This window comes from Staurois parvus, unplaced genomic scaffold, assembly GCF_062004578.1.
Source record: "Staurois parvus isolate SC_StPar_1 unplaced genomic scaffold, SC_StPar_1.0 ptg000511l, whole genome shotgun sequence".
NCBI classification, from domain to species: Eukaryota; Metazoa; Chordata; class Amphibia; order Anura; family Ranidae; genus Staurois; species Staurois parvus.
In genome coordinates, this window is record NW_028318307.1 from 573,640 (window position 1) to 585,805 (window position 12,166).

The following is a 12,166-nucleotide window of genomic DNA, read 5'->3' on the forward strand; positions in this document are numbered from 1 at the left end:
TTACAAAATTGTATAACAGAAACTAAGCAAAAACTAGTTTTTTTCAAGTGGTTAAAGCCCTCCCCAGCATGCAGTGGTTGCCAAAGGGGACATACATGCTCATTAGCCCAAGATTGTCACCCACCTTTATAACTATTGCCCTGAGTACCAATGACACCTTGAGGCACCAGCAGGGAACAGCAGCAATCCTGAACCTAGGGGAGAATCCAGGTGAAGGAAAACTACAAATTGGCCTGCATGGAAAGCTAAATTTACTAGACACCCCTTATGACAGGGTGGCTGAATTTGGCACAATAAAAGTCCTGCTATACACTATATATCGATTAAAGGCACTGTTTCATGTTGAACTAAACTTGCTCATAATAGATATAGAAGTGTTTTCAAAAATATGTAAATGGCTTAGTAAACATCAGTGAAGATGTAGACAACGAAAGTGTATGTACATATATATATATATATATATATATATATATATATATATATTATACAATCAAAAGATAGACAATAGACAATATAGACAATACTGGAAATCCTTATTTTCTGCATCGGTAAATGGATTTATCATCTTAAGGCTGGCCATACACAATTTTCAGCCCAATTTCCTTTAGATTTACCTTCAACTATGTAGTGCAAGAGCCTGCTTAATTGGATACAATTGAAAGTGTTGTTTAGGTTTGACCTCATGTTACATGGTTTTTGGTAAATCTAAACCAAAAATCTCAAGAAAATTGTATAATGGCCAGCCTTACCATCTACCTCCTTTTTTGTGTGCTCCTTCAATGTTGCTCTAACAAGACAGATATCATTCCCATCAGATTTTGTGTTTTCTGGTGACCACAAAGCTCACAGCCATTTGAGGTGTTAAAAGCCAACAAATTCCGCCTACAATAGATGTTCATTTCTAGATATTCACTTCCAGTTTGCGTTTTTTTCATTGTATGAAGGTGGGAGGAGGTGGGAGGAGGTTACTATAGGGAATCCCATGGGTTTATATCATGTTCACGAGTGCCAATTTTAATTTTTTTGGTCCCTTCCCCTTCTACCCATATATCCAGGACGCCGATTAGCATAATAATCCGCCTGCCTAATCCCAGACACCTATCCTGATCACCAATGTAGGATCCTTTAAGAGAAAGAGAGCAGGGAGAATGATCACTGCCCATTAATGTATCATGAGAGACTGAGCTCTTCCTGTTTTGTTCCCCTGCACATCATCACACACTTGCACACCCTCTCTCCATCTCCTTCTCCCTCTCTCACATTCACACACCTCCCACCTCAATGCTCGCCAGGGCCTGATCGACTCGCTAAGAGGAAGCTTGAAAGAAAGGGAGCAACATGGGCAACACACCTTCTCAAGGCATGTCACCCCCTCAAAATTGTGCATCCATTCTTAAGTAGCAGGTATTTCTTTACTTGTGTGTTAAGCAGATGGGTGCTGGCAGTCAAAAAGGTAGCTGATGATGCTGCAGATGCTCACCTCTGCACAGATTTGCAGGAGAAGATGGGGATGCTGAGACGCTTGCAGGAAAGGGGATGCTTTTCAGACACAATAATATGGGGAAGGTAGTATGTGTTTGCTGTTCTGATTTCTTACGATGGAGACCATAGCCAAGGCAAGAATGGAAAAGCAGCTGTCAGAATAAGGAACGAGAAAGGCTTTCAGGGCTCTTGGGACTTGGAAGCTCTCTGCCCTAGAAACCGTATGCAGGCAACATTGTTGCACGGAAATGCAAGCTATAGAGCTCTGTCTGCAAGCTTGTGCCCAGAGTATGTGTGCTATTGTTATGCCAATATGCCTAATTAACCCAAGCCATTAAGACTCTGAAGGGTAGCGTAATAAGTCGTGGTCATTGACTAGCGCCCAGCAGTGTGTCTTCTATATATGCTTTGTAAATGACTATTGTTATATACTCCTCATTGACACAAATTCGCTGCACTGACGTTTTTCCTTCATCACTGCATGATGAAATCACCTGCAATGTTAATGTGTTTTTCTAATGTGTGGTTAGATTAAGTGAATAATGGTCCGGGATCATTCACCATTAGTATGGAACAAATCAGCTGCATTTTTAACCCGTTTTTACGGTTTTTGAATATTCAGTGCTGAAAACAAAGAAGCTTTGGAGGTGTGTACAAAGGGTATTAAGATTGTGAGAGATTTCCTTTCAGAGCCGATATTCCCCCCAGGAATCAACTTCATTGTGTCTGATTTATGCAGCTTCGTGACCCATATCGGAGAGTCACCTTGAAATAGACTGCAAGCTCCTAAAACCGTTACTAATGCCTCTATTCATTATTTATGTGTAATCCTGTTGGTTTTTCAATGGAAAACATATTAACATAGGCAGAAGATTTGTATTTTTCAATTACATTCACATTCATTTTCTATGCACTGTCTATGCAAAGCAGCCTGGTGACCCCCTCTTTGATGCTGGTAAGTTTGTGTGATTCATTCTTTAAGTTTACATAGGATCAAACAGGGCCTCACATATAGATGTGTCTGAGCAGAAAGGATCTGTGGCCCTTAGCAACCAGCAAAAGTCAGGGCTTTTTCTTATGATTGAACAGTAGGAAAAGAGGAGGTTGCTATACACAGCAGCGACATTTTCAGAAATATCCAGACTTTCTTTATACAGGGTACCCATAAAAAAGGCCTCTGCTCTGGTAATGGGCAAGATAATGTGATATTTGGAAGAAGGGATCAGTGAAACTCCCATTGTTTGTATTATGGCATAGACAGTGTTTTATATCGCCTGCTGGTGTTATTCAAGAATACTACAAACCAATAACTGCATGTAATAATAATTATAATTATACTAGGTACGCTCTATAAACAGTAGGACAATAGATTTATTCTGAGTACATCTAAATAGAAGCCTTAGATTTGTTATAGTTGTGACTTTGTTTTATATATGGGATGAGACTGGACACAGCGGAGAAACAAGCTAGCAAAGTAGTCTACAGCAGTGGTTGTCCACTTAGAAGATATAGGGGGCTCAAATGTGGACCCTGATATCTTCAAAGGGCAGCATATATATATCATATGTAATACTACAGAAGATGATCATAGACTGAAGACAAAGGGCTCTTTCAGGTGGTCAGCCGAGGGCAGTAAAAACAGACAGCAAAGGCCTAGGTCCTACTGCCCCCCTTCACCACCTGAGTTGTAACAATACAGCTGAACATGGGTGCACAGATGACACAGCCTGCTGCATTTTTGACTTTTGGTGCAGAGTTTGACTGGAGGTACTGTCAAACTTGCTCATTGAGTTATATGAGGCTGCACTTCAACCGCAAGCTGACCACTAGGCTTGTAGTTGCAGGACAATCCCACAAAATAAAATTTCTGCTTGACAATTTAAAAATAAAAGTAAAAAAAAAAACAGGCATTCAGGAGGCAGCACTAGCTCCTCCTGTACGCCTCTCAGCCTTTGCTATATAACCTACTGAAAAACAATCCACCCCCGTTCCCTTTTCAGAGGGTGGTAAGCAGTGCTGCAAGTCTGAAAGAAGCTTTACTAGGAGAAATGGTCAGAGACCAAATAAGTGGTTGGAGACCAAAGGCATTACTGTAGGAGACAGTCAGAGACTGGGGACATGCTACATTACACTTCTAGTGATAGCTGTTAATAAAGGTTCCCACTACTGACTGCTGTTGCCCAAGGGCCACACTTCAAACACCTGAGGGCTGCATGTGGCCTGATGGCTGCATGTTGGGCACCAGGGGTCTATAGAATTACACCTGATGCCTATACCTGGGGTCTCTGTGTCTCTTTTAAACGTGACGCCATATCTCACTTGTCTCTTATAAAAGCTGTACCTGTGGTGATGGTGTTAAAATCTGTATGTAGTATAACAACCAAGATAATAATTGAATTAGAAATTGGATAGCATGGGCCAGTAATGTGTGTGGTGACATTAGTGTTGTGTACTGCACAAACAGAGTGGGGTTAATTTACAAAAACTGGAGAGTGCATCTCTGCATGGTAGCCAGTCAGCTTCCTTCTTCAGCTTGTTCAATTAAAGTGATTCTAAAGGCTTATTTAAAAAAAAAATTAACAAACATGCTTATACTTACCTGCTGTGTGCAGGGGTTTTGCACAGAGCAGCCCAGATCCTCATCTTCTCGGGTCCCCCTCCGACACTCCTGGCCACTCGCTCCTGATGGGTGCCCCCACAGCAAGCAGCTTGCTGTGGGGGCACCTGCTGCTCCGTATATCCATTCACACATGGAGTAGCAGCTCAGCCCTGCTCAGTCTCTCTTCTCTTTGGCTCACTGGCTGTGATTGACAGCAGTGGGAGCCAATGGCTCTTTTTTCCGTCTCAGCCAATGAGGAAAGTGAGTGGGGGGCTGCTGCACAGAGAAGGTTTTTTACCTTCATGCATGGAACGAAAAACTCGAGCCTTTAGAACCACTTTAAGCTTCAGCAAAAAAATCCTGGATGCTGATTGGTTTCTATGCAGAGCGGCACCGAATTTTGCACTCTCCAGTCTTAGTAAATCAACCCCAGTATGTCATGGTGGACAAATCCCAAGAGGTAGCTAGTCAGTTGGAGGGATTTATTCAAAATGGTGCACACAGAATCTGGTGCAACTGTGCTTAGTAACCAATCAGCATCTAACTTCAACTTGTTCAATTGACCTTTGAATATGGAACCTAAAAGCAGATTGGTTACTATGCACAGTTGCACCAGTGTTAGTATCTAAAATACCACAGCTGGCTAACTATAGGAAAACTTTTTCTGTTGTAGTTAGTGGTCAAGGGTTCCTAAAGGGACCCTCACAGTAATTTTAAACAGAATGAAAGGTGGGAATGTTGAACTCCTGGTAAAATAAAAACTGACCACTGCTCCTGCATTGTACGTGTTATCGGAATGCCTGTGACTGATGGAATGGAGAAGAGAAGCAGCTTTTTGGTAATGGTTGTGCAGCTGGGAGGAAGCCAGTAGGCGTGAAGGATAAGGTAAGTATATCGGCATGTTCTCGCAGAAGGTGACCATTAAACTCTTGCGGTGCGACGGGATCCCAACTGCAAGGGTCACATTTTTTCCAAGAATTCAGCTATAACTTTGTTATCCATAAACCCCTCCTGTACAATAGCTGCCTCCTTGAAACTAATTTCACTTTCTTGCTTGGGCCTGATTTTTCTGAGCTAAGGACTAAGCCCTACCAATTGACTTTCCCCAGTCCAATGAGAGAGGCCAGTAAGAGCACATTCACTGGACAAGAAAATGGTATTTACCAGACACTTTGTGATACAGACTTTTATTATTACTGATCATTGTATTCTTAAGGTAGGGAAGTTTCCCACCATCAGAACACAATAGCACAGCAAAATGATTCTCTCATCCACCTCGAATGCGTGGACCCCAGGAAGGAAATGGAGGATGAAAGAAGGGTTGTGGGATTGTGGTAAATAAAACGGGCATTTGGATAGTTTTTTTTTTTTGCATACCAACAGCTAGTTAGAGGGGGCTGAGAGGGAGAGGTGGGAGGGAAGAGAATTGAGCTTTTAATGTTTAAAATGGCTAGTAGGTTCAAAATGCTGCTGGTTCTAGATCTAACAGATGAGTTCCTGAATTAGGGTTTTGCCCACCTCTAAAATATGCAAACACATGTATATGAGGTTTTTGCTTACTTATCCTTAAAGGTAGTAGAGTGTATGTCTGTGGGGTAAGCTAACAGAAGTGCCTTAGACCAGTGGTGGTCAACCAGGTCCTAGGTTACTATTTAAAGGAGGGCTGGGGGGAAACTGATTATGGAGGTTTTTTCCCTTAACCACCTGCTATAGCTGAAACATGGCTACAGCACGGTTGTCCAATTCTGGAAGGGCATACATGGACATCCTCCCAAGGGCCCAGACCCTAGAGCAAGTATCGAGTGCGCTCTGTGACTGCTGTGTCCTCTGAACACAGCTGATCACAGTTCAGGGGAAAGGGCCAATCACAACAGCCCTTTACCATGTGATCAGCTTTGTCTTGTCACAGCTGATTACAAGTAAACAGACTTGCCAGTTATCGGCCTATCCTTTCATCACAAGCTGTGTCTGGTTTACACTGATAATTAGGGCACTCATCATCAGAGCTCTGATCATTGGTGAAGCCCCATAAGTGTTAATCAGTGCCCATCAGTGCAGCATATCATTGCCCATCAGTGCAGCATAACAGTGCCAATCAGTGCCGCCTATCCGTGCCCATCTGTGCAGTTTCATCAGTGCCTCCCCATCAGTGACCATCAGTGCAGCTTATCAGTGCTCATCAATGCAGCCTTATCACTGCCCACATTGCAGCCTCATTAGTGCCCATCAGTGCAGCCATATCAGTGCACATCAGCGAAGAAGAAAAATTACTTATTTGAAAAATTTTATAACAGAAACAAGAAAAAAGGTTTTTTTTTACTGAAAATATTCAGTCTTTTTTAAGCAAAAAACTAAACATCTCAGTGGAGATTAAATACCACCAAAAGATAGCTCTACCTTTCTCACAAAAGTGATTAAAATGTCATATGGGTACAGTGTTGCATGACCACACAATTGTCATTCAAAGTGTTAGAGCTCTGAAAGCTGAAAATTGGCCTGGAAAGGAAGGGGGTGAAGGTGCCTGGTATTGAAGTGGTTAATGCAGAGAGTATTAGGGTAAAAAAAACTCATACCTTTAGAACCACTTTAACATGCTGCATCTAAAGAACCTCTATGCAATGCAAAGCAGGTCGAATGAAACTGCCATGTGTACTGCTCAATTACGGCAATGGCATTCTGCTGCCCTGCAACCAAGGGAAAACAAGACCCATCAATATGAGCCCTTACAATGTAGCCATGATATTCTGCTACATTGCTACATCTGGCTCATTCCTAGCAGGTCAAGGAAGTGACCAATGGTTTTAGTTAAAGGAAACTTGCAAGTTAAAACTAAATAAATATACTGTGTTAACCAATTAGTTAGTCATAATCGGCTCTGTTGATCTTGCCTGAAATCATGAGCTGTCCTGTGTCCTCTGCACACTTCCTGTGTTATCTAAAAAAAGCCAAACTTTACCCAGAACAACTTGATAAAAAATAATGTTCTTTAGCAAGGAACATACACGACACATTAAAAATTATGCTACCAAAATTAGTGTGTGCCTCCAACATTGCTCCTCTTTCATCTTGCTGGAGGCGGCCATTTTGCTGAAGCCAAGAGCCGCTGAGTAGCATTAAATTTTAAGGCTGTCAGCAGACCGGCCTCTAGTGGCTCTGATTTTTAGTACAGTTCTGAAAAATAGAGAGCAACTGAGCATGTGCAAAGCAGGGGTGGAGGGAGCAGTGTATTACTGGATTATGAACAGTATAGGCTCTTATTTTTCATTTTTCAGGTTTATACCTGCAAAAGGAACCAGCCTGAAATGATCTAGTAGGACTTCATTTGCTGACTAAAGTTCCAAATTAAAAAGACTATTTAGCCGTCATCATTCTGATTCTAAGATGGCCATACACTGGAGTCCTAGAGGAATCTTTTGCTTTTTTTTTCCTTTGTTCAGCATACTGACTGAACATAGGAATATCTAATAGTGTATGAGTATGGTATAGAGAAGTACTCTATATTTTTTTTTGCCTTTTTCCTCCCCTTCTCTCCCAAGCTATTATTTTGCTGCTGATTTCTCTTTAATTATTTCTATTTTTTTTCTTTAATTATTTCTATTTTTTACGATTATTTTACCATATTTTCATTTGTTTTGTTTCTTAATTTCTTTTTATGTCATTAAAAACAGGACAAACAATAGCCTTACATTTGCACTTTGTATCGACAAGAACACTTTAGAGCAGTTAGGCCTCTTGCACACTGGGCTTTTGCTCAGAAAGTAGGGTCAACAATGCACCTAAAGCTGTATTCTTGTAAATATATTGGGCATCAATCCATTTTATTACCCAGAATAATCATGCAGACAGGGTCTGACAACTTTGCTTTGAATCTAGGAGCCAGTTCTAAAAGATAGGAGCCAGTTTTTTTAACCACTTCAATACCAGGCACTTTCACCCCCTTCTTGTCCAAGCCAATTTTCAGCTTTTAGTGCTGTCGCGCTTTGAATGACAATTGCGCTGTCATGCAACACTGTACTCATTTTACATTTTTATAATTGTTTTCACACAAATAGAGTTTTCTTTTGGCAGTATTTAATCACTACTGGGGTTTTTATTTTTTGCTAACAAACAAAACAAGTCCAAACATTTTGAAAAAAAACACCCTTTCTTAATTTCTGTTATAAAATTTTGAAAATAAGTAATTTTTCTTTTTCACTGATGTGTGGTGATGGGGTGCAGGGCTGCACTGATTGGCACTGATGAGGCTGCACTGATAAGGCCACATTGATGGGCACTGATATGCTACAATTAAGGTCACTGATATGCTGCACTGATGGTCACTGATATATTGCACTGATGGGCACTGATAAGCTGCACTGATGTGACTGCACTGAGGAAATAAAATGCTGCTAACTGACATTTATTTACTTGTGATCAGCTATGATTGGTCCTTTACCTTAATCTGTGATCATCCGTGTCCGAACGACACAATGGTCACAGATCGTGCCCAGTGCATGCCCCGGGGCATGCGGGGGGAGGTGGGGATTCTGGGAGAATGTCAATAGACGCCCGCCCAGAACTTGATGAAAGACGGCTACAGAGCGGTCAGCGGATGTGGGTGGCTGACAAAATCCCAGGTGCCAGGACAGAATTTATAGTGGCCATGGCAACCTTGTGCCTGGGATTTGTTGAGCCCTGCATTTAGGCACTTTAATCTTTTTTTCTGCTAAAATGCTGCTGCCCCTGAACACGCTGGCAGTGGGGTTTTTTTTGCCTTTAAATGCTCCTGCCTCTAAATGACAACAAACTGCTAAAGTCTAAATGTAATGAAAGGCCTTCTTGACCAATATGGGGACTCAGGAAGTAGAATATGTGTCAAAGACAATTTTTGCAAAAAAAAGTTGCGAATACTATATTTCCACATCAGGTAAGGCCCCATAGAAAAATGTTGATGGGACTAACCTGGCCACGTCCCTACTGTCATTGATCTTAGAGTATGTTCAAATCAAGGGCAGGTAGCAGGAGAGCTGTCAGTACATTACTAGAGACCATTCCTGCGGACAAGTGCTGTTAGGGAAGAGGGGGTATCAGTGCAGGGAATTAACTTTTAGCACTAATTTTCCAGCTAACCACCAGTCTTTTTTTAATACATCAGATCTTAAGGTCTCAGTGAAAATGTTTAAATTGCCTCAACAGCCCTCCTTAAAGGGCCCCCTTCCACCCCCAGGCCCCATAGCAGCCATGTGGGCTGCTTTTGCTATTTTTACTCCACTGTCCAGCAGTATATATTTACAATTTTGTGGTGTGATTGATTCATTATGTGATAGATTTGAATTGTAAGAAACATAAGGAAAATAGAGTTCACAATGATGAAGAAGGAAATGGGGGTTTATTTCAAAAGTTGTGAGGATGGTGAGGGAAAACCTCTCAGTTAATGTCTTATTACTAAGCATCATAGTACGAAACGCATCAAGACAATTTTGATCAATCGTATGTGCGTTCTCTAATAAAACCTCCCAATTTTTTATCTCTGCCCATGTACTTCTTCTGTGTGCATGTGTCACCTATTGACAGTTGGGCAGCTGCTAAGTCATAGGAGGGAGAAGAGCCTGGTTACAAGCCAATTCCCCTAGCGGCAGCGGTGTCTGGATATATCATCTTCCTGAACTCTGTTTTCTGATATTTCAACTTGGCAAAGCTGTGGCATTGGAGGAGTTGGGAAGGAGTGGATGCTTGCTGTGTCCCCAAGCGGCAGCAGTTTCTTTATGTATAAAGCTTTGATTTGCCCAGGTTTGTGACAGGTCTATTTTAAAGTCTTGCGACACGAGCATCATAGAAACAGTATATAAATAGTACTAGTGGACTCTAGCTTATCAGAAAAGCAGTATGTGGGGTACATTCAATAAACTGCATGTGCTATTTTAAGTTCTTTTACCTAAAAAAAAATTTCTCATCAAAACATGAGGTTCCTATATAAAGATCATGCAGATGTGGATTCACATTACGTAATTACTTGTTAAGAACCTTCATTTCTCATGAATCAGTCATTTACCCTGAAACATTGTTTTAGATTCACTTCACATGTTTCCATTGTCTGCTCCACAGACACATCCTAGAACTTCACAATTAACACCTGTCAGGGGTGAGGAATATTTTATTGAATGAAAACCCATGATATCATTTAATGAACTATTACATAAAAATACTTGTTGGCAATATTAAGCGCAAGCAAATAATGAAAATAAAGTGGCATGCCTGTTGCTTACTCCACAAGTCCTGATGATTCTTGAGTGTAAGAATGCCTGCTTTTAGCTTATTTTAATAAATATAATTATCCATCTATATATATATTTATATATTATATATATTAATTTACTTTTGGCTCATGCACACTGCTAGGTGCAGGAAATGACGCAAGGTTAACATTCCACAATGCAACAGCAGCAGTACAAGGAATATGAAAATAAACCGGAGCTCCAGTCCTCCCCAAAAAATAAAGGTCAACAGCTACATATACTGTTGCTGCTGGCTTTTAATAATAGGGCACTTACCTGTCCAGGTATCCAGTGATGTCCTCACCTGAGCCGAATTGTCAATCATCTTCGGGTGCAGGTGCTAGTATCTTAGGTAGGGGAAATTGGCAGTGAAGCCTGCTGACTTCACAGCTGGTTTTCTACTGTGCATGCGCGAGCCGCACTGCACTTTGTGAATGGTCTTGCAGTCTTCTGCAACCTGTGATGTGTTCCAGAAGGCTGCGGGAGGAAGGAGGTAGGGCTGAAAGTTGCTGCAGCAATTTGACTGGAAATGGGAGCAGTTACCTGTCAATTATTGTCAAATTATACATAATTCAAAAACAGTAATTTAATATATTGTAGCATACCGATCCTTAAAGTGGTAGTAAAGCCATTTTGTATACGTTTACCTACATAGCTTTATTATAAGTTTACCTGTAGGTAAAATGAATCTCTCCTAAACGGTGAACTAAGGAGCAGAAGCCAGTGATAATACCGGCAAATGCGGTCTGAAGGAATGACATACCCTTGCCTTTCCTTGGCCAAAACTCGCGTGCGCATACGTGGGAGTGATGTCATTGGCGGCTTGGCCATTTAAGCAGCCACAGCCCATGAACCCAGAAGGAAGTCCGGGTGAAGATGGAAGGCTTCATTCTAAGGTAAGTCTTTTATAATGTGCTACAATGCAATGCACACTAGCACATTATGATATTACCTTGCAGCAGGAAACTTTTTTTTTTAATGAGTATACTACCAATCTAAATGTGGTGGCTGAATTAGTTTTCTGTGGTTTTTTTTCTGTATTTTTAACTGGTGATTCGGCCAGCAACATATTTCCTGTTTTTGGGTATCTCCACTCTCAATGGAAGAGGAACGGAAACAGCAGCATTATCAGTCTACGGAGAGCAGGATTAATAGATGCACTAGTATCCTTTTGGGATACAGGTAATTCATAAACAATTAAAAGTCTGACAACTGTAAGCACCCTTATCAGTGTTTAATGGTTTGCCACAACCCTCTAACTATATTCTATAGTTGATCCAGGGAATATCTGATTGCCTCTTGGGGGATCAGGAAGGAATTTTTTCCCCCACTGGAGCGAATTGGATCATGCTTACTGCTTTTTTTTCCTTCTTCTGAATCAACTGTGGTTATAGAATTGTGTATATGGGGGTTTTCTATTTGTGTATGTGGTTTTTTTTCAATTGAACTAGAAGGACTATTGTCTTTTTTCATCTTGAATATGTACCTTATACTGTATATTGCTATGTGTATCAATTGTTAGCAGTGTGGCTGTAAGCATTGATACTGAACCTGAAATTATGATAACAAAGATAACAGTATTGAATTGCCTTAAAAGAGAAGTAGGGGACATTTTTACTTACCTAGGGGGATGCAGCATCTGTCCCCTGCTAGCTCTACACCACTGATCACTCAGTTCTCCCCCTCCACTCTGAGCAGTGAGCTGTTACTGTCTTTGGCTCTCTGATCTGCCCCTCCAGCACTCACTGGAGCGCTGGGCTGTGAACAGGGCAGAAGGGCTGGCTTGGGCTCTCGACAGATCGCTGATAGGCTGAGCCAAGCCTGGAAAGGC

At 41.3% G+C, this 12,166-nt stretch overlaps 1 protein-coding gene across 12 annotated transcripts in view; it reads left to right on the plus strand.

The window, feature by feature from the left end:
* Positions 1 to 1,174: 1,174 nt before the first annotated feature.
* The window catches only part of SRCIN1 (SRC kinase signaling inhibitor 1), a 712,759-nt gene continuing 701,767 nt past the window's right edge, over positions 1,175 to 12,166 (plus strand). For 4 of the 12 annotated variants that reach the window (XM_089690015.1, XM_089690023.1, XM_089690022.1 and 1 more), the window contains exon 1: positions 1,176 to 1,360. In XM_089690015.1, the coding sequence (XP_089546141.1) occupies positions 1,339 to 1,360 (22 nt within the window). In that variant the 5' untranslated portion in view covers positions 1,176 to 1,338. Of the gene's footprint in view, positions 1,405 to 12,166 lie in introns of all 12 variants that reach the window. The other 8 variants (XM_089690016.1, XM_089690019.1, XM_089690020.1 and 5 more) reach the window with 6 other exon arrangements.